Source organism: Pseudorca crassidens, chromosome 8, assembly GCF_039906515.1.
Source record: "Pseudorca crassidens isolate mPseCra1 chromosome 8, mPseCra1.hap1, whole genome shotgun sequence".
Lineage (NCBI taxonomy): Eukaryota > Metazoa > Chordata > Mammalia > Artiodactyla > Delphinidae > Pseudorca > Pseudorca crassidens.
In genome coordinates, this window is record NC_090303.1 from 33,074,376 (window position 1) to 33,095,612 (window position 21,237).

Consider the following 21,237-nt stretch of genomic DNA (forward strand, 5'->3'; position numbering starts at 1 on the left):
AGCATTAAGAAGGCCCCAGAGGACTTGTAGCACATTCTTGGTGTAGTATTCCTTGTTCTTGGTATTCATAAGAAGCCGTGGGGCTTGTTAGTACCTTCCCTCATTGTGCTTTAGAGCTACCCTGATCAGCTGTTACAGTGTTCAAGGTGCCTTTGGCCGTGGATTTTTAAGTCTCTAGGACCACTTGGAGAACTGGTTAAATAAAGCTCCTTCAGTTTCCCTCAGGGAGGATCTCACAGTAACATGCCACAAAGCCCATGATTGTCAACATGTGAACAGAGAGCTGAATGGTATTTTTCTCTCCTTTGTCAATAAAAAAGGCTTAATATGTTCTATGTCTATCATACATCAAAGTGATTTTCTTCATCCTGGGAATAGATCCCTAAATACTGAAAGATACAGATGTACATGCACACCACTTTTTAAAATAGTTATTAAGTTATTGTCTCTATTTCCAAAGAAACCATCTGCACATGCCCAGATCATGTGGTAACCTAATTTAACTGTAGCCTTGTCAAGTTGGTTTTGGTGAACAGCATAATACATGTCTTTTGCCTACTGCAATGAGCCCAGTGTAGGGATATTTATTTAAAAGCATTAGTTCAGAAAGATGTCAGTGTGCAGAACCCATTCAAGAATAAAACGTGTCTTGATGAATCCCTTGTTAATAGGGGAAGAAGTGTGTGATGCTTTTTGGGTATCTGTTCCCAAGATGGAGATAATAATTTTTACCTGCAGTACGCATAGAAAACATAAGCATTTTTAATTGACAAGGAATAGAAATAGATCATTTAGCTATCAGTTTGTATATAAACAAGGGAAAAATAATCTGAAAAAAATATATATGAAGTGAATCACTTTGCTGTATACCTGAAACTAACACAACATTGTAAATCAACTATATTCAGTTTAAAAAATTTAAAAGTCCAAAAAAATTGTATATTCGCAGTTGTGGGTTTGTGAAGTGTTCCTGTGAAACCCTATCTGAGGGAAGTGGAAGGAGCTTTAAAAGGTGATCCATGAATATTTCGTGTTGGGTTTCTTCTTTGTGCACTTGTTTAAAATAGAACTTCTTATTGCTGCTTAGATGAAATGTAATTTTGCATACTTAACTCAATGGCATAGCTTTAAATAGTATGTCCATATGTGAAGCAGGACCAGGAGGCATATAAAAAAGTGAAAACTACTTGAGTTTTTGGTGGTAATGGAATAAGGTAGATTTTAAATTAGTTTGTTATTTTATGTTGTTGTAAAAATCAGAATATAAGGAAATTTTATGTGGATGCTGGGTAGAAATTGGGTGAATTCTATTCCTATATTTGTAAGTGTCAAAAGGGTGGTAAGGGCTTCCCTGCTGGCGCAGTGGTTGAGAGTCCGCCTGCCGATGCAGTGGACGCGGGTTCGTGCCCCGGTCCGGGAAGATCCCACATGCCGCGGAGCGGCTGGGCCCGTGAGCCATGGCCGCTGAGCCTGCGTGTCCGGAGCCTGTGCTCCGCAACGGGAAAGGCCACAATAGTGAGAGGCCCGCGTACCGGAAAAAAAAAAAAAAAAAAAAAAGGTGGTAAATTTGGTAGTGAGTTGTCATTACTGTGGATTATACTTTGCAAATTTTAAAAGTTTATCTGACATTTTGGATTAACTTGAATATAAAGACTTAATAACTTTTTAAAATTCCAGAATAAAAAAGATGCCCAGAATGAAACCACTTAGAAATAACTCATTATTAACACTTTAGTGTTTGTTACTTTCTAGGTTATTTTTCTTGCGTGTATATTTTTTGTAAAATGTGTAAAAAAAAATGACCATTTTATTTTGTGGTCTGTTCTTTTCACTTAATATATTTTCAGTGTTAACAGTACCTCCTACAACATTTGTAGGGGTTCATAGTACCCCATTCCATGGATTTATCATCCCCTGATTTTTGAACATTGTGGTTATTTTCCATCTTTTCTATTGTAAACAACACAGAGATGAACCTTTTTTTTTTTTTTTTTGGCTGCACTGCATCTTCGTTGCTGCGTGCAGGCTTTCTCTAGTTGTGGTGAGCGGGGGCTACTATTTTGTTGCAGTGCGCGGGCTTCTCATTGCAGTGTCTTCTCTTGTTGCAGAGCACGGGCTCTAGGCGCACAGGCTTCAGCTGTTGCAGCACACAGGCTCTGTAGTTGTGGCACGCGGGCCCTAGAGCATGTGGGCTTCAGTAGTTGCAGTGCGTGGGCTCAGTAGTTGGGGAGAATGGGCTCTAGGCGCGTGGGCTTCGGTAATTGTGGCGCATGGGCTCAGTAGTTGTGGCTTGAGGGCTCTAGAGCACAGGCTCAGTAGTTGTGGTGCACAGGCTTAGTTGCTCTGCGGCATGTGGGATCTTCCCGGGCCAGGGATCGAACCCGTGTCCCCTGCGTTGGCAGGTGGATTCTTAATCAATGCGCCACCAGGGAAGTCCCAGAGGTGAACTTCTGTGTGGGAAAATTATTGAGGAAACTTGCTCGCAGATGTTAATTTATTAGCCTGTTGTTCAGAAGACCAAGTGAGATCTGGGTAAAAGGCAAAGAATGGGTGGTTTTTGCTGAGTTCTTACCTTGTGCAGGCATTCTGCTCATGCTTTTCATGCACTGTCACATTTCAGCCTTGATAGCAGAGTGTACAGTCATTTGCATTGGAGAGATAAAGCATTTGGAGAGATAAAGCATTTGAGAGTCCACATTAATTAAAAATAATAATTTAGGGTTCAAAAAGCAATTGTCTCTATTATCTTCACTTAAAAGGCTTCATAGTTACTGAATAGGTCTCAACCGGTTGTGTTTGGGATTTGATTATAATGTTCCCTTTTTTTTTTAATTGGAATATAGTTGCTTTACAATGTTGTGTTAGTTGCTGCTGTACAGCAAAGTGAATCAGTTATACATATACATATAACCACTCTTTTTGGATTTCCTTCCCATTTAGGTAACCACAGAGCATTGAGTTCCCTGTGCTACACAGTAGGTTCTCAGTAGTTATCCATTTTATGTATAGTAGTATATAGAGTTCCCTCCTTATTTGAAGAAGTTTAGAAAATGAAACCTATGCAGTTATATTAAACAGCATTTTAATTTTTAACCCGTTAGGAATCATTAAATAGTGTAAACATGGCTGCATGGTTTAGTAATTTAGAAATTTATTCAGACTGGTTCTCAAGTCTTCAGGTTCCATTGTGTGAACTCAGAGGTGTGCCCTAGTAAAGATGTTACACCAGTTAAATCATGTTCCAGGACTAGACTCTATTAACATGTTACTATGAAACCCTAAAAAGATGTTGAGGGCTAGCTTTTCAGGAGGGCTCTGAGGATCTGTGTTGTCATTCTGTGGTAGGTAGAATGGTCCCAAAGATGAATGTGCTGCTTGGCACCTGTAAATATTACATTACATGGTCAAAGGTACTTTGCAGATATAAGTAAGGCTGCAGACCTGGATTGTCCGCATGGACCCAGTCTAATCCAAAGACCTTGCTCTGGTAGGCATCAAAGAGAAACAGCAGAAGAGAGAGTAAAGAAAAAGCCTAAGCACGAGAAGGATTCAGCGTGGTGTCACTGGCTCTGAGAAGTAGGAGTCCACGTGCAGAGATCAGAGAGAGGCCTCTAGGAATCAAGGGCAGGTGCCAGGTGACAACCAGAAAGGAAATGGGCACCTCAGTCCTACAGAAGCAGGAACCAGCCAACAACCTGCATGCCCTTGGAATTCTCTCCTAAAGCCTCTAGTAGGGAACACTGACCTGCCTATGCCTTGGTTCTTGGCCTCATGAGTCTCTAAGCAGAGGATCCAGTTGAGCCGTGCTGTCCCTTGACTCCTGACCTATGGAACTATGAGATGATAAATGGATGTCCTCTTTCTTAAGCTGCTAAACGGGTAGTGATTTGCTACGGCAGAAATACCAAATTAATACCCACTCCTTGTTGAATACATATTTGCAATCCCTTGATTCATTAATCAGCAGTTATGTCTCAGATGTCAGAAGCTGCCACGCCACAGCTAGTCAGTTGATCCCTCTGAAGTTTCAAAGTGAATTTTTAAAGCTAAAGTCTGTCTTTCACACATCTGTAAAAGCTTCGGAATTCTGTGGAAATCTCAAAGCTTATTTTTAAAGCTTTTAGAAGTACAAGCACTGTAGGCACTGTTCACAACTTTTTGGTGAAACATATCAGTCCCTTTTATGCTAGTTGCCATGTGGGGGCCATGTAGGTGGAATGTTATAAGCAGAAGCATTACTGGTTGTCAGGGAGTTCAAAATTTAGGTGGGAAGAAGGGTCTTAAACATATGAAATATTAAAGCAACTACAGATTGGACTTTGCTCTTATAATTTATTGTTAAGCTCAACTATATTACTTACAGTAATGTGATGATGATCGCTAACACTCAGATAGTACTTACTGTTTCAGGCACCATTCCCAGATGTTTTATAGGTATTAACTCATTTCATGTTCACAGCAGTCCTGTGCCGTGGGGTGGAGAGCTGTGATTCAGCCTCAACAAACAGAATCCCAGAATTTCTCTCAAGGTTGGCATAGGAGATTTCCTAGTCCTGTTTTAGGCTTTTGGATCTTGCGTTCTGAATCTTGTTCTTCCGGGAAGCCCTCCTGTGTTAGCGGTTTTTGTAGATAGACTGTCTAGTTGGAAAGGGTCTTAGTTGATCTGGATTCATGCCAATGCAAGAGTTTCTAATATCACATCCCTGCAAGGTTCTATAGGACCTACCCCTACAGATGGGAGATCCTTACCATAGAAGATCCCTAGAACGTCTAGTGTTGAACTTATACTCTTGGTACAGTTTAGAAACTTAGTTCCAAAGAGCACGATGACTGAGAAAAGACATGTAAGGAATGACATATAATGTGAAATAAAAGACATACTAAGGCATGAGTTTGCAAATTATATTGTCTTTAAAGATACTTTGTTAAATACATTATATCATATAAATCTATTGAAGAATCATTTAAATGTGACACAGATTGAAAATACTCTGGTCTTACCAGAAAATGGAAAAACAAACTTGAGACAAAAAAATTTTTTAAATTTAATGATGTACACATAATCAATGTTTTATTTCATTGTTATAGCAAAACCCAGAATGTCCAATGTATACTTGTTTCCTTAAAACACTTTTCACATATATGAAATTTTTATTTGTCAAAAAATTCATGTTGATCAGCAGTTAGGGCTTTGGGGAAATTGCTGTATCAAGAGTTGTAAGAGCAGCTTTGAAGGTTGAAGGAGCAGATACACCTGCTCTTTTGAAAAGATGTCAGTGTCATTTGCTTGCTCTTTTCAGATTGTATTCAGCCAGTACATCTATAGCTTCTCCTGTTCTTTGTGCCATGAAATTTAGGAGATTTCCACAGGAAGGAATGGACTCCAACAGTTATTTTTCATCTGTTTGTTAAGATTTGCACTCCCTCTATCTCTGTTGGGTAGATTAGATTGCTATAACATCACCACCTGTTCAACTGCTGGCTGACAGATATGGCTTCTCCCAGGAGGCTCACGCTTGTTCTCTTTTTATAGTGGATGATTTGGATAGGAGGCGGTCATAAAACAAATCTTTAGAACAAACCCTTGGTCGGGGTGCTTCTGATATCTACCTTCCCTTATAAAGCGTCTTCTGTTGAACCTCACGTAGTAGACCATTTCCACTGTGATAGCTCTGATTATTTGAATGTTCGTAGGGCTAAAACATGCCTTTCTGCAGCTTCTCTCCACTGTTCTGAATTTCACCCTCACCCTTCCAAATATTTGAAGCTAATGATCATGCTCCCCCTAAGTCTTCTGTTCTCAGCAGCAGCTGCGAACACTTGACTTGCATTCCTGATCACAGATACGTGTCAGGAGTGGTACTAGGAGTCATGGTCAGAATGATGAGTAAAGGAGTCGATTTCAGTGGGCTTGCAGTCTACTGTTGGAGACCCTCAGCTAAAGAGGGGATTTCACTAGCATGTGGTAGTGCTACAACTGAGGTACGTATAGAATGCTATCAGAGAATAAACAGGGAGGACTTCACTCCATTGGGGGAGGTGGGGGACTCATGAGAAGACGACAGCTAGGTTGGGACCTGAAGGACAAGTAAGTGACAGCCACACAAACTGGGGAGGTGGGGAGGCATTCCAGACAGAAGAGCACGTGGCAAGTCTCAGAACAAAGAAAGACCATGGTGCGTTCACAGAATTGCAAGTGTTCTATTTTACTAAGGCTGGAACATGGATTCTGTTTTTTTTTTAAAGACATGGATTGTAAGAAGAGGTATGGAAATAGATGATACTGAAGACCAGATGAAAAGAATACTATATATGCAATATTAGACACTGGACTCTGTCCTGGTGTCATGGGAAGTCTTTGAAGAGTTTTTTAGCGAGAGATACAAGATTATATCTCATATAATATATGATGTGGTATGAAGAGAGATAAATGAGAGACAGCGGTCTGAGTTGGGAGAAGATGGTGGGCTGAGCTAAATCAAGGGTACCTCACTTCTTGGCTTGAGACCCTGGGTACATGGTGGTACCATTCACTGACTGGGGGTATGGGCCGTGGAGCAGATTTATGGGGTGGAGGAAAGTGGTAAGACAGTGACTTCACATTCGGAAATGTTGAGTTTGAGCTGCTAGTGGGACATTTAGGTCTTGGAGGTGGATGGATATGAGACTTTTGGGCCCTGGAGGTACAGATATAATTGAAGCCCTGTGAGTAAATGAGGTTGCCTAGAGAGAATGAACGGAAAGAGAAGAAGGTCTAGAGGGCTAAGGATAGATCACTGAGGATCATCAAAACCAAGACAGAGGAAAGGGAAGCCTTGGGAGAAGAGAAGTAGCAGTCAGAGAGAAAAGAGAAAAGCCTGGAGCATATGGTGTCATGGAATCCCAGTGGTCAAGAAGAGGGGGGTGGGTAACCTGCCAAACCCTGCAGAGAGGACAAGGTAGATGAAGACTGCTTCATCCATCTCACTGTCTACAAGGAGGTGACCACCCTGTGGTCGTCCTCCTTTGGATGCTCTCGACTCCTCCTAAACCTAAACAAATGGTACTTCAAAGCGTATACAATCCAGATGTTGATTTCTCTGGAGTCCATCATTTTTTTATGACCTGAATGTTATTTTAGTAATATTCCTAAAAACATTGTTGTCCACTTCTAGATAATCATATTTCCATTGTTAACGTATACTATGCTTATGATCAACTAAAAATTATCACATCTTTTTCATGTGAATCTGTCTCATAGTAGATCTATGTATGCATAGCAGACTTAAATACCAGACTTAAAAAGCCTGCGTGTAGGACTTTATTCCACTTTATTTTGTTAGTTTCAGGACACTTCTATATATGTATTAGTCTTTGAATGGTCAGCTGTTGTCTAAGTTATAATAAAATGAATAGGCATATCTGTATGTGTTCAACAATGTCTATATGAAATTTTTAAAATATCCCTAATAGCCTTGAAATAGATGAATAAGCATAAGCATATTTTATCATTCCAGCATGCTTAGCAAATATCTTCGATATGGCGAGAGCAATTATTAGGAAAAGAACTATTTGTTAAGTAAACTATTAGATGGAGAGCAGTACTGTCTAGACAGATAAATAAATAACTTTCTTAATTTTCTAATAATTGGTTGACATTAACAGGCAATCACAAGTTTATCCATGTGTCATTCTTGTGGCAATATTAACTCTTCAGAACAAAATAATGAACTTGGAAATAGGAAAACAGGCCTCCAAGGAACAAAGAAAATTGTTACTGAGCCCATGGTTATTCCTTCATAGGACAGAAGTCTAGCCACCATCACTGCTCAGTTTGTGTCTTATCCAAAAGTACGTTGATGGCTTTAAGAAGCATAGTTATTTATTTTTCTAGAATTCTTTAAGTCCATAGTATCTTAAGATTTTATAGTGTTTTAAAAGTAAGTACATTTGGGAATAAAACAGGGAAGAGTATTGGCTTATGTTTCTTCTTACATTTAATTTAGGTAATTGAGAAAATGGGTTCTGTGTTTTAAAAACATTTCTATCATGGTATCAACATTTAAATGTTTCTAAGATTAATAGATTTACTAAAAACCTTTAGGGAATTTGTGAATTCATGATCCTATTTAAAATTAGTTTTTAAGAATGGCCCTGTGGTTAGGTAAGACTTTTGCCACTGTTGATCTGTCCTCCCACAATGACCTTTGCTGACTTTCCATCCAGCTTCACACTTGGTTTTCAAGGGTCCGTTCCCCCAGGAAGCCTGCCATGTCTTCTCAGTTAACCTCTCCCATGGACGTGATCCCTGGCGCTCAGAGTTTGCATTTGACACTTCCTGTTGCCTCTTGAGTCTTGTACTGATGCAAAACAGCTTTTCGAGCATTTGTATTTTGAGGCTGAAGGCACTATAAAGTGCCAGAGAAAAAAGACAAAATACTGGAACTAAGACTGGCTCTGATTCTTGTTGAATTTCAGGGCTATTTTGTGAACAGTCCTGCTGGTTATTGAAGATAGGAAGCCAAAACATTTCAGCATTTTAAAACATTTTAAAATTGCTGGTGAGTACCCAGAGGAGAGAGAAAAATTAGAGATGTGTTTTATCAGTCTCTTAATTATCCTCTCTTTAAATATTCATAAGAGCAAATATACCCGAAGCTGCAGATGTGTTTTGAGTTACATGGTTCTTTTTATACTGAGTAAACGATGTTTTAAAGTTTAAGCTTCTTAAAAAGCTCCCTTGCAATTTTCCTTGTGCTTGAGTAGATCGTGTCTGTCAAACTGCTGATGTAGTAACTGAATCTTATCATTTGATTGGATTATATCATAATTTAATACCTAAAACACAGTGAAGGCCATGTTCCTTTACAAATGAATTAAATTAGAGGAGAACAAAATAAAAAGTAAAGATTGATTGTCAGTTGAAATGATTATAAGATTAAAAGGTTGAGTCTCGGGGAAACTAAGATATTAAGTAGAGCAGTGCTTCTCAACCCTGGATACAACCTAGATAGAATCACTTAGGGAACATGGAAACAGCAGCAGCAGCAAATACTGTTGGCTGGACCTCTTCCCCAGAGATTCTGATTTAGTTGGGGCCCAGGTATCAATTGTTTTTTTAAAGCTCCCCAAGTGATTCTCATGTGCAGTCAGGTTTGAAATACATGAAAATCCAAGCTATTTAAAGAAAGCATTTCTTGGTAGACAAAACGTACTGACTACATAGGTATTTGACAAGAAGATACAAGAGAAAAAGATGGAGAGAAACTTTTAGTGTAAAGTTAATAGAGGTTTACAATCCATTATTGACAGCTCTGAAATATAAAAGCCCTGAAAAAGAATAGGGTTTCATAACTTACTTGGTGGCAAAAATCTAACCTAAACCGAATATATTTAGTAGAAAATCCTGAGGCCTTTCCTAGTCTGTCTTTATCCCATTTAGTATGAATAATCATACATTTCATTGCAGAAAATTTTTTTTGGCGAGTGGTGAAATAGAAAAGGATAGCTTTATGACTTTGCCAGGCAAAGGGGGGCACAGTGGGCTCCCGCCTTTAATGTGTCCCCACAGAAATATTAATGTGTCTGATTTCTTATTGTAAGTTACTGCCCAAGACCTCACTGAGGGTGTGCCCTAGATAGGGTACCTTTCTGAACTATATAAAATGTTGAATTCTGGAATACATCTAGCCTCAAGGGTTCAGACCATAGTAGGGAAGGCTTGTAATAGGGAAGACCAGTGTAATAAGGTACTTCCTGTCAGATTAAGAACAATGCATTTCTTCTAATTTCCTAGGCGGTGGTTTAGCACTCGCATTAAATAAAAACAATGGCGAATGTCAGAACATGGCTCTTGGCTCTATATGTCTACATTTTTTTTTGAAACTGATCTGAGAAGAGGGTTCCACTTGTGTCATGTTGAGAGAAACTTATGTTAACCAACAACACAAGTAGATCAAGTAGAAAAAATAATCATCTCTAAAAGACTTTTCAGCGTAACAAACTACCGCCAAATGTCATGGTTTAAAGCAACACATATTTATTATCTTAACCAGTTCCTGAATGTTAGGAATTCAGGAGCATCTTAGCAGGGTGGCTTTTGCTCTGGATTGTTATCAAAATGTGGGCCAGAATTTCAGACACCTGAAGACTTGACCGGTGCTGGAGTGTTATATTTCTTTTTCAGTGCCAACAGGTCCCTTATTGGTGCTTAATGAAAATTCTAGTCCCTGTTTCTGCAGTTGTTCCAAGTTTTAGTTTTCAGTATAAACCTAACAATTATTTGCTAAAGGAGGCTTTGAGTCCTTCTAATATGTTCTGAAGATGTCTGCTGCGAGTCCCTTCTTACTGGGGAGTGCCTTCCCTTTGCATTTCCTTGTCCTTCCTCAGGCAGCTTTTTCTCTCCCCTAGGTTCTGTCTCTGTTCTCTTAAGGTTACCTCTGCATCCACCTCCTGTGGATCACTGAATGGGTGTTGATGGCCCTGGATAGTGTGATGAAAAGATGGCTGCCTCGGAGGAGCTTCTGCCCAGAAGACAGGCATTAGTCACTATTGAAAATGATGAATTACATCATTGCTTGTGTGTTTAAAAAAAAAAAAAAAAAAAAAGTGCGGGGAAGATGCTCTAGGAGCCTCTAACGGGATCTTACCCAGTTTGTGTTTTGCTTGGTCTGTTCTTCCCCCTTTGTGTTTTGGAGGAAGAGTAACCTACCCTTGGGGTTCTGGTCAGGAACAGTTTCCCTCGGGGACAGAAACATAACACTTTTATGTCTTCCCTGACTGCAGATGTTCAGGGGATGTAGTGTAGTACAGTAGAATAATCTCATTTACTTTATGTGGAAAAATACAAAAAAAGGAAAAAGCTTAGGTTCCTTGTAACTTTAACTGTGAAGTTCTTCTCTTTCTCACTGCTCATCTCTCATCTTCTTGGCTTCCCAAAAAGTGCTATGTTGGTTTCTTTCTCATCCCCTCTCTCCCTTTCTTTCTGTACCAAATCTTTGAAAAGATGTAGTTTTATACAGTTTGGGGAATATAACAGTTTCCTTTTCTGAGCTATTTCTATTTTGAGCCTTATTTCTAATTTGAGAAAGAAAAACTGAAGCTCTCATGATGAGAATATCAAGTATGGAAAACTGATGGAGGGTGGAGAAGACAGTTTTTGATCCTCTGTATGCAAATTAAGTGATCCACCTTCTGCATCCTTTTCCATCTCTGCTTTTTTCCTGTCTCTGAGCCACAGTGGAGTCTTCCCTAGAAGCTCATAAAATCAGGACGCCATCCACAAGGTCCCAGTGAGTGTTTCTAATCTGCATCTTTGTCTACCCCCAAACATTTGTGACACTGTAACAGAGGAAAGTTCTGAAGAGAGATGCTGTTACTACGATAAACCTTACACGTAATTTCAAATATATAAAATAGGCACTCATTTATATTTTATTTTGTTGCTGTTTTATTACTACACATACAAGTATTTATAAAGGCTTTCCTCTGATTAATCATCACTCCTGTCTCCCCCAGCTCTCTTTTCCCCCATAAGTTCTTCAACTATAAATTCTTCTACCCATGAGTATTTTTGGGTCTCAGACTCCCACGGTTAGAAAGGGATGGATTATCTTCTGAGTACAATATAATTTTCCTGAGAAAGTCTTAAGGAATCGACGAATCAGTTAAATCAGGAGTATATATACCCTTTTGAATGGCACTCATACTAGCCAGCCAGGGAAAGCACGGCAGTAAAGCAGTATGGCGGGGGGCGGGGGCGGGGAAGCTGCCTTCTTCAGGGATGATGATACCCTGGTCATTGTGAAATTGGTCCTAAACGGAGTCCGAGTGACTCACTGGGCTACTTTTGCCTTCACGTACATCAATGTAAATTAGATTGATTTCAATAGCAAATCTTTAACCTTGAGCTTTCATACTCTGCCTTTAAAAATGTCATTAGTATAATAAGCTGCAGGACCCTTCCAAACTCAGTATCACCACCCCTGCAAACACACACACACACACTCTCTCTCACACACACACACTCACACACACACTCACACTCTTCTAAGCTTAAAAGATTGTGTCCTGAAGAGGAATGAGCTTGCTTATTATGAAAATTTTTTGCTATCAAACATAGATTTCCCGAAGATTATCCCTGTGTTATCTTTTTTTTTTCCATGTTATCTTTGAAAGTGACTGTGGTTATCTTCTTTGGTCTCTGTTTTATGTTACTCTTTGAGAATGTTTTTGAGAAAGGATTTAAGCGTATGTGTTGGGGGGAGAGAGAGAGAGAGAGAGAGAGAGTAAGCAAGCAAAAATCTGGACAAATGAGTGAGGTTTAAGGCACTTAGGGTATTAAAGGTCATCTTGCCTATCCCCATTTCACCTGCCCTGTGTGTTGATAGCACTTGCTTTTATGCAGCATAATATCTGAAATGGTTGCTGTACACCTGTGAGGCCTCAAGTGATCCTTCATTGTATTCAAACAGAGGTCAAATTAAACTAGGATCACCTACCTCAATTTTTCTAGAATTTCTCTATAAACTAGAATCTTTGAGAGATAAAGAATATTTAATATCTTTGCCACAGTATTTTGCCTGTTTTAATAATTTATTTGCATTATTTCTAAATGTTACACAGTTATGTTTTTGAGGTACTTCTCATCATCATGGCATAAGTACGAATGTTTTCCAAAGTGTACATTCTGGCAACTGTTTAATTTCTCTTTAAAGTAAGTCCATCAGATTCTATGAGGGTTGGCCTAAAATTCCTATGCAGAGGTTTTTCCATATTATTAAAAACAAATAAACAAAAACATGGCAGCAAACTTAATGCAACAGCTCTTAACTTTGGTTGCATATCTAAAAACAAAGCTACATTTTTCTTCTTCTAATTTGGTTTTTCCCCCTAATATTTTATTAGGTGCAGAGAGAGCTAGCAGCTGTTATTGCTTTGAAAGCAAGGAAGTCTGGTGAGTAGTCTTTCATGGGGCTGGAGGAAGGTTCTGATTCTTTGGGGATATTTCACATGTCCTGTGGTTGTGAGCAGTTGAATGTATCTCAGGAAGCTTTGGTATAAAATGCAGAAAAGTGTCTCCATTATGTTTTAAAAATTATTCTACCATCAAAATAGCACAGGTGTATATCTCGTTCTTTAAAACTAGATATACACTGCCTTGCTTTATTTCATACTTCATGGAAAAGTGAAATTAAAATTTTAAAATATGTTTGTAGTCCACTGCAAGCATGGAAAAAGTCTAGGTACCCAGCAAAAGAAAGCAAACCACATTGCATTACCTATCATAATGACAGAGGAAACTAAATAACATAATGGTGGTCTCTTTTTTATATTTTTCATCTCAAAGTAGCTTCTTATAAAAATAATTGAATTGTCTCATAACATTTAATAGCAAGCGTTTTCCATAGGGACTGATTGTGTGGCTCTGATTCCTAATACCTTAGGAAACAATCTGTGGATGTAAGAAGTGGAAAGGAAAAGGGAGCTTTCAGATACATCTTGAGGAGAGAAAGCCAGGCTCTGCTGAAATTCGATATGAAGTAGAGACTCAATGAGGTAGAAAAAAACTTGCTTTGAAAGGAGGAGTGTCAGGAGGAGGCATCCTTTGCTGTTCAGAGGCAGGAGGTCACTGCTAAAGTCTTGTTCTAGTTTAACTTTAATGTGCAACTAGAATAAGACTTAGATAATGTTAAACTAGATGTTAAACTAGAGGAAGACTTTTCAGGTGAAGACTCTATGACAAAATCAAAGAGTTGCCAAAGTTTGAAGAAATAAGTGGAACAGAAACGTCTTCAGAACAGAAATCATACATTTTACATCTTCCTTTTTCTAGCTAGAAACTGTAAAAATTTGCTTTTCTCTCAGTGACCTCTGGAATCAAACACACCTTAGTATGAAGTAGCTTATTGTGTTTATACTATATCTTTGTTTATTTGGCTGATGTAGAGGATGCAGAGACTGGGTGCTGTAAGGGTGGTGGAGAAGAGACGCAAGGAACAGTGATCTGGACCCACAGAGCTCAGGCAGTGTGAAAAGGGCTCCTCCGAGGACAGGGATTAGATCATGGGCACCTGCATAGGTGGAGGCCAAGATGGAGAAAGGACCCCAGTATAAAGGTTGTAGGAGGGAAGTCTTAAAAATAACTTGTGCTAGAGCTGATGGCGGTTCCTGTAAACATAAGGAGACAAAACTTACAGTCTGTATGAGTTGGGATGACAGTGCCTTGGAGGATAGGGGTTAAAAAATTTTTTTCTTAAGTTTCGGAAAAAGTTGGGAAAATAATCAAAAACATATATTCTTGGGCTTCCCTGGTGGCGCAGTGGTTAAGAGTCCGCCTGCTGATGCAGGGGACACGGGTTCGTGCCCCGGTCTGGGAGGATCCCATATGCCGTGGAGCGGCTGGGCCCGTGAGCCATGGCCGCTGAGCCTGCGCGTCCGGAGCCTGTGCTCCGCAACGGGAGAGGCCACAACAGTGAGAGGCCCACGTACCGCAAAAAAAAAAAAAAAAAAAAAGTAAAAACATATACTCTTGTCATTGCTGGAGAAAAACAGAGCAAGTAAATACAGATGGGTCTGGAGAAGGGGGTTGCTAATTTACACAGCGTGGGATGGGAAGGCCCCCAGTAGGGCACATTTGAGCAAAGACGTGAAGTCACTGAGGGATGAACCTTGTGGACATCCAGACAAGAGCCCTGGGCAGAGGTGTGTGAAATGAGTTTGAGGAACAGCAAGGATGTGAGAGTGGCTGCAGCCAAGTGAATGAGGCAGAAAGAGGCAGGTTTTGGGTGTCAGGCTAAGAAGTTTGAACTTGCTGGAGGTGAAGAGAAATGAAGAGGAGTAAGCAAGACCCACGCACAGTAGCTTGTGCAAAGTAAAAGACTGGTATGAAGTTGACTTTATTACGCCATCACGTTAACATGTCTGTTTTCCTTACTCATTTCACCTGTGGAGCTTGGAGTGTGAATACTACATTGGCAACCTCTCAGGGACAGAGTGAAACACAAATGCACCAAGGATGGGGACATAAATTCATAGTTTTTCAGAAAAGCCACTTTTCAGTGCGTTCTAGCGTATTTACTCTATAAGCCAGTAACTCCATGATTGGAGGTCTAGCTTTGGGCGTGATCAGAGACGCATGTGAAGATTCAGGTAGCAGAAACCTATTTCATTGCTTATTTTAACAGTAAGAGATTAGAAACAACCCTTAAGTTCCCATAATAGAGAAATGGTAAAATTGATCAATGAAATGGAATGTTAAATAGTTTTTTAAATGATATTTCAAAGAATTAATACAGTAAAATGTTCAGTGGAAAAAAGTGTGTGCAATGAGCCTGTATTACTTGTCTTTATCATAATGAAAATAGCTTCATTTTTTTCTTATTAGTATAGCATAGTCATTGAAAAACTTTGGTAATACATGAATGTATGAAGAAGAAATTGAAAAATCACCCATCATCTCACCAACAGAGATAACCAATAATACTCTTTTCTGTATGTATTTACAGATATTTCTCTATTAATATGTAGATATTTTATATATAATATATGCAGTTTTATAAAAGTGATAATTTTTTACATGTGCTCTTTTATTTTGTGATAATTGTATATTCACGTGCAGTTGTAATAAATGATAAGGGATGACACGTTCCCTTTACCCAGCTCGCCCCAATGGTAACATCCTGTGAAACTCAAGTACAGTGTCACAATCAGGATATTGACATTGATACAAAACATTTACATCACTGTAAGGATCTTCCGTGTTTGTCTTTTATAGCTACACTAACTTTCCTCCTACCTCTGTTTCCTCTTTAACCTCTGCAATTAGCAATCTGTTCTCTATTTCTATAATTTTGTCATTTCAAAAATATTAGTTAAATGGAATCATACAGTATGAACCCTTGTAGGAGTGGCTCTTTTCACTTGCCATAGCTCTCTGGAGATTTATTCAGGTTGTTGTGTATATCAATGGTTATTCCTTTTTATAACTGAATAGTATTCCATCATATGAATGTGCTACACTATATGTAACCATTCACCCATGAAGGGCCTTGGGGTTGTTTCCAGTTTGGGTCATTATGAATAAAACTACATGTGTAAGTTCTTGTGTGAATGTAGGTCTTTATTTCTCTGGACTAAATGCCCAGGAGTACAATTGCTGGATTGTTTGGTAATTGCATGTTTTGTTTTTGTTTTTTGCGGTATGTGGGCCTCTCACTGTTGTGGCCTCTCCCGTTGCGGAGCACAGGCTCCGGATGCACAGGCCCAGCGGCCATGGCTCACGGGCCCAGCTGCTCCGCGGCATGTGGCATCCTCCCGGACCGGGGCACGAACACGTGTCCCCTGCATCGGCAGGCAGACTCTCAACCACTGCACCACCAGGGAAGCCCTGCATGTTTTGTTTTTTAAGAAACTGCCAAATTGTTTTCCAGAGTGGCTGAACCATTTTACATTCTCACTAGCAACGTATATGTGATGTAGGTTCTTGCATCCTTGCCAGCATTTGATGTTGTCGCTATTTTTTAAAATTTTAACCATTCTAATAGGTGTGTAGTGACATGCTAAAACTGTAGTTTTAGTATGCATTGCCCTAATGGCTAGTAACATTGAACATCTTTTCATGTGTTTATTTGCCACCCGAATGTCTTCTTTGTGAAATGTCTGTTCATATCTTTTGCCCATTTTCTAATTGGATTGTTTGAGGGTTTTTTTTTTACTGTTGAGTTTTGAGATTTCTTTATTCTCGATAGCAATCCTTAGGCAAGTATTTTCTCCCAGTCTATAGCCTGTCTTTTCATTTTCTTATCAAAGTCTTTCACAGAGCAAAAGTTTCTAATTTTGGTGAAGTCCAATTTATCAATATTTTTTAATGGATCATGTCTTTGGGTTAAGTCTTTGTCTATTCCCAGATGCCAAAGATTTTCTCCTGCGTCTTTTTCTTCCTTAAAAGTTTTTATAGTTTTATAAAAGTTTTATATTTGAGTTCATGATCCATTTTGAGTTAGTCTTTGTATAAGATGTGAGACTTATGTCAAGATTCTTCTGTGTTTGTTTTGGCTTATGAATGTCTAATTTTTCTAGCACCATTTATTGAAAAGGCCATCTTTTCTTCCATTGAATTGCTTTTGCACCTTTGTCAAAAACATGTTGGGCATATTTTTGTGGGTGTATTTCTGGATTCTCTATTCTGTTCCACTGAACAGACTCCACTGGTATCCATCAGTACTAGCCTTGATTACTGTATCTATAAATCCACTTTTTATAGGATTCATTTTCATGTACTAATACAGCTCTGTATCATTTTTGTTAGTTGTTGTATGTTTATATTCATACCATACAACTTATTAACTAATTCTTTGTTGTATGTTTAAGGTTTTAATAGTTTCCCTATTATGAATGATAATAGAAGGGCTCGAAGATATATTCTCGTATATATCTTTTTGCCCTTTACCAATTAATTTCTCATAATAAGTTACTAAAAATGGATTGCTAGGTCAGTAGCTTGGTATGGGGAATGTTAAAATTTTGTTTTTCATGTCCAAGACTTCAAGTCATCTGGAATTTATTTTAGTGTATGGTGTCAGGTAGAAATCCAGTTTTATGTTTTCCTTATGCTAAACCAGTTACCCCAGTAGTGTTCATTGGATATGATGCTGACTCTATCGTATATAAAGTTTATATATATATGCTTGAATTTATTTCTGGTCTCTGTATTCCTTTGATCTATTTATTCCTTTGAGTACACTTTCCTGTTTCAGTTACCAACACTATAAGAAGACTTTTGGGGGATTAAGGGGTAAAGCAAGTTTCTTCTTATTGTTCTGTTTTCTTCATAGCTTTATTTTGTCAAGTTCCATGAAAACCCCTATAGGGATTTCTTAAAGTGTATTGAATTTATAGGTCATCAGATAAATTTGACACTTTGGAGATAAGTATTTGCATTCATGAACCTAGGATATCGTTCCATTGTTTTCAGATCTTCAGTACTGTCTTAAAAATTTCTCCGTAAAGCTTTGTACATTTTTTTGCTTGATGTATATTTTGGTATCTTGTAGTTTTGGTTACTATTATGATTTAACTTTTTTTTTAAAAGTTATACTCTTCTTATTTTGTGAAGGTTTCTCATTCTTTGTCTTTCATGACACTGTATAAAAAAATAAACTTTACGTTTTAGAGCAGTTGTAAGGTCACAGAAAAATTGAGCAGAAAGTACACAGAGTTCCCATATCCCCCCTGCCCCAACATGCACAGCCCACTTACTGCCATCATCTCAGAGGGGTACATTTGTTATAATCATTACTCTACATCGACACATCAGTATCACCCACAGTCCTTAGTTTACTTTAGGGTTCACTCTTGGTATTGTACATTTTATGGGTTTGGACTAATGTATAATGACATGTATTTATCATTATAGTGTCACACAGGATAATTTCACTGCCCTAAAAATCCCCTCTCCTCTACCTGTTTGTGCCTCTCTACTCCCATCCCCTGGCAATCACTCATCTTGTTACTGTCTCCGTAGTTTTTGCCTTTTCCAGAATGTCATATAGTTGGGATCATACAGTATGTAGCCTTTTCAGATTGGCTTTCTTCACTCAATAATAGGCCTTTAGGGTTCATCCATGTCTTTTAATGGCTTGATAGATCATTTCTATTTAGCACTGAATAATATTCCATTGTCTGGATGTACCACAGTTTATGTATTTGTTCACCTCCTGAAGGACATCTTGGTTGCTTCCAAGTTTTGGCAATTATGACTGAAGCTGCTATAAACATCTGTGTGCAGGGTTCAACTACACACCCACGAACACATAGTTTTCCACTACTTTGGGTAAATAGCAAGGAGTGTGATTTCTGGATCGTATGGTAAGAGTATGTTGAGTTTTGTAAGAAGTTGCCAAACTTCTTCTAAACTATCTTCTGACTCTACTATTCTGCATTCCCACCAGCAGTGAATGAGCATTCCTGTTGCTCCATATCTTCACCAGTGTTTGTTGTTGTCAGTGTTGCACATTTTGTTGTTTTACTTTGCATTTTCTTGATGATATATGCTATGAAACATCTTTTCATGTGCTTATTTATTACCTTTATATCGTCTTTGGTGAGGTGCCTATTAAGGTCTTTGACCTATTTTTCAGTCAGGTTGCTTGTTTTCTTACTGCTGTTGAGTTTTAAGAGTTCTTTGTATATTTTAGATAACAGTCATTTTTTCAGATATATTTTGCAGATGTTTTCTCCCAGTCTGTGGCTTGTATTCTCATTCTCTTCACATTGCCTTTGAAAGAGCAGAAGTTTTTTATTTTAATGAAGTCAAGCTTACCTTTCTTCTTTCTTTCATTGATCCTGCCTTTGATGTTATAGCTGAAAATTCATACCATACCTAAGGTCATCTAGGTTTTCTTCTGTTACATTGTAGAAATTGTATAGTTTTGCATTACATTAAGTCTGTGATCCATTTTCAGTTAACTTTTGTGAAAAGTGTAAGGTCTGTGTCTAGGTTCTTTTTATTGTGTGTGTGTATGTCCAGTTGTTCCAGTACCATTTGTTGAAAAGACTATCCTTGTTCCATTTTATTGCCTTTGCTCCTTTTTTAAAGATCACTTGATTATATTTGTATGGGTTTATTTCTGGGCTCTGTATTCTGTTCCATTGACCTATTTGTCTGTTCTTTCATCAGTACCACACTGTCTATATTACTGTAACTTTATAGTAAGTGCTGCTGTTGGGTAATGTCAGTCCTCCAACTTTTTCTCCTTCAACATTGTGTTGGCTATTCTGGGTCTTTTCCCTCTCCATATATAGTTTTGAATCAGTTTGTTGATCCACATCTGTTATCTTTTCTAATTGGTTACTTTTGCTGTATGAGAACTCATGCTTTTGTGGCTAGCAAAAGTGTTGAACTCAAATGAATTCCACTAGCTTGTTTTAAAATTATCTTGGGTTTTTTGTATGGGCAACTACAGCATCTGTCAATTATGACTGTTTTCTCTCTGTCTTACCAATCCATATAACTCCTTTTTTTTCCCTCATACTATTTCATGAGCTAGGGTCCTATGATGTAAGTTGAATAATAAAAAGATAGTTGGCATTCTTATTTTGTCCCTGACAAAACTGAGTATGTTTTCTGATTAGAAAAGTAGTATAAGCAAAGAAGATAGTTTTAGAGAAAAACAGACTTTTCTGTCATACATTCCGCAAACCACAACAAGTTTGGGAAACAATCTAGGGGCAAAAATAACCAACAAGGTGATATTAAAATATTCAGAGAATTCAAATATGGAAATAAGGAGATATCTACCTGATTCGCCCTACGCTCTCGCTGTTTGAGTTGGCATTGAGAGTGGATGAAAAATAAGTGGCCAAGTATGAGAGCCTAAGTCATAGGTTATTGCCTTCATTCCTTTATCAAATTCTAACTGAGCACCTACTGTATGCCAGGAACACTGTAAGGCATGAGGGTACAATGGTGAGCAAGGACAAATATGGCTCTTGCTATTTTTAAACCACAATGTATGTTTCATGAATAAAAAACATTAAGTCAATAGCTGTCTGAAAACGGAAAATGGATTACTGAGTAGTTAGGAGATGATAAAATGAAGAACTATTAAGCACAGCCTTAATCAAACAGAACTGTAGCTGTAGAATGGTACTTCCTACGTATGCTCACTGCTGTTTTTTAAAACTATTTTGAGTTTTTTTTTTAAGGAAGAAGAAAAAGAAGCTGGTATACTTCTAATTAAAAAAGTATTAAAATGATAGTTGTCACATCTGGGGCTTGACAGAAGGAATTGATTACCCTAATATCTGTCTTGCAGTCAAACTGTTAATTAGGGCTCAGGTGGTCATGCCAGATTTATGTCTCACTGCGAAGGGTTATTAAAACAAGAATTAGTATAAAGAAAAAGTTTTTGGTTTCAGCTCACCATACAAACAGAAATAAAAGTAACTGTCAATCAATAGATTGTATAAATGATTCAAGGCTCTAGCTTAGTAAAAAATCCATTTTGTTGTAATTTTCTAAGAGGCCATCAGGATGTGCCTTTAGTTTTCTCCTCTAAATGCTAACCCTAGTGAATGTGAATAGCATTTTAAGGCTTTACAAGATTTTTAAAAATTAGCACAGATATCTTTACACTTCTTTCTTTTTTGTTGAATTGCTTATTCTACTGCTAATTGCTCACCAGTTAGAGTCTTGGGAGATATGTTTCTTCCCCTTTTCAAGGGAATCTACAGCCAAAGCATGTTTAGCTCTCATTA

The 21,237-nt window shown here is 38.3% G+C and overlaps 1 protein-coding gene across 2 annotated transcripts in view; it reads left to right on the forward strand.

The window, feature by feature from the left end:
* Nucleotides 1-21,237, forward strand: part of RAPGEF5 (Rap guanine nucleotide exchange factor 5) — a 222,007-nt gene that overhangs the window by 71,557 nt on the left and 129,213 nt on the right. For both annotated transcript variants that reach the window (XM_067746170.1, XM_067746171.1), the window contains exon 7: nt 12,886-12,934. In XM_067746170.1, coding sequence (XP_067602271.1) covers nt 12,886-12,934 — 49 coding nt within the window. The remainder of the gene's footprint in view (nt 1-12,885; nt 12,935-21,237) is intronic.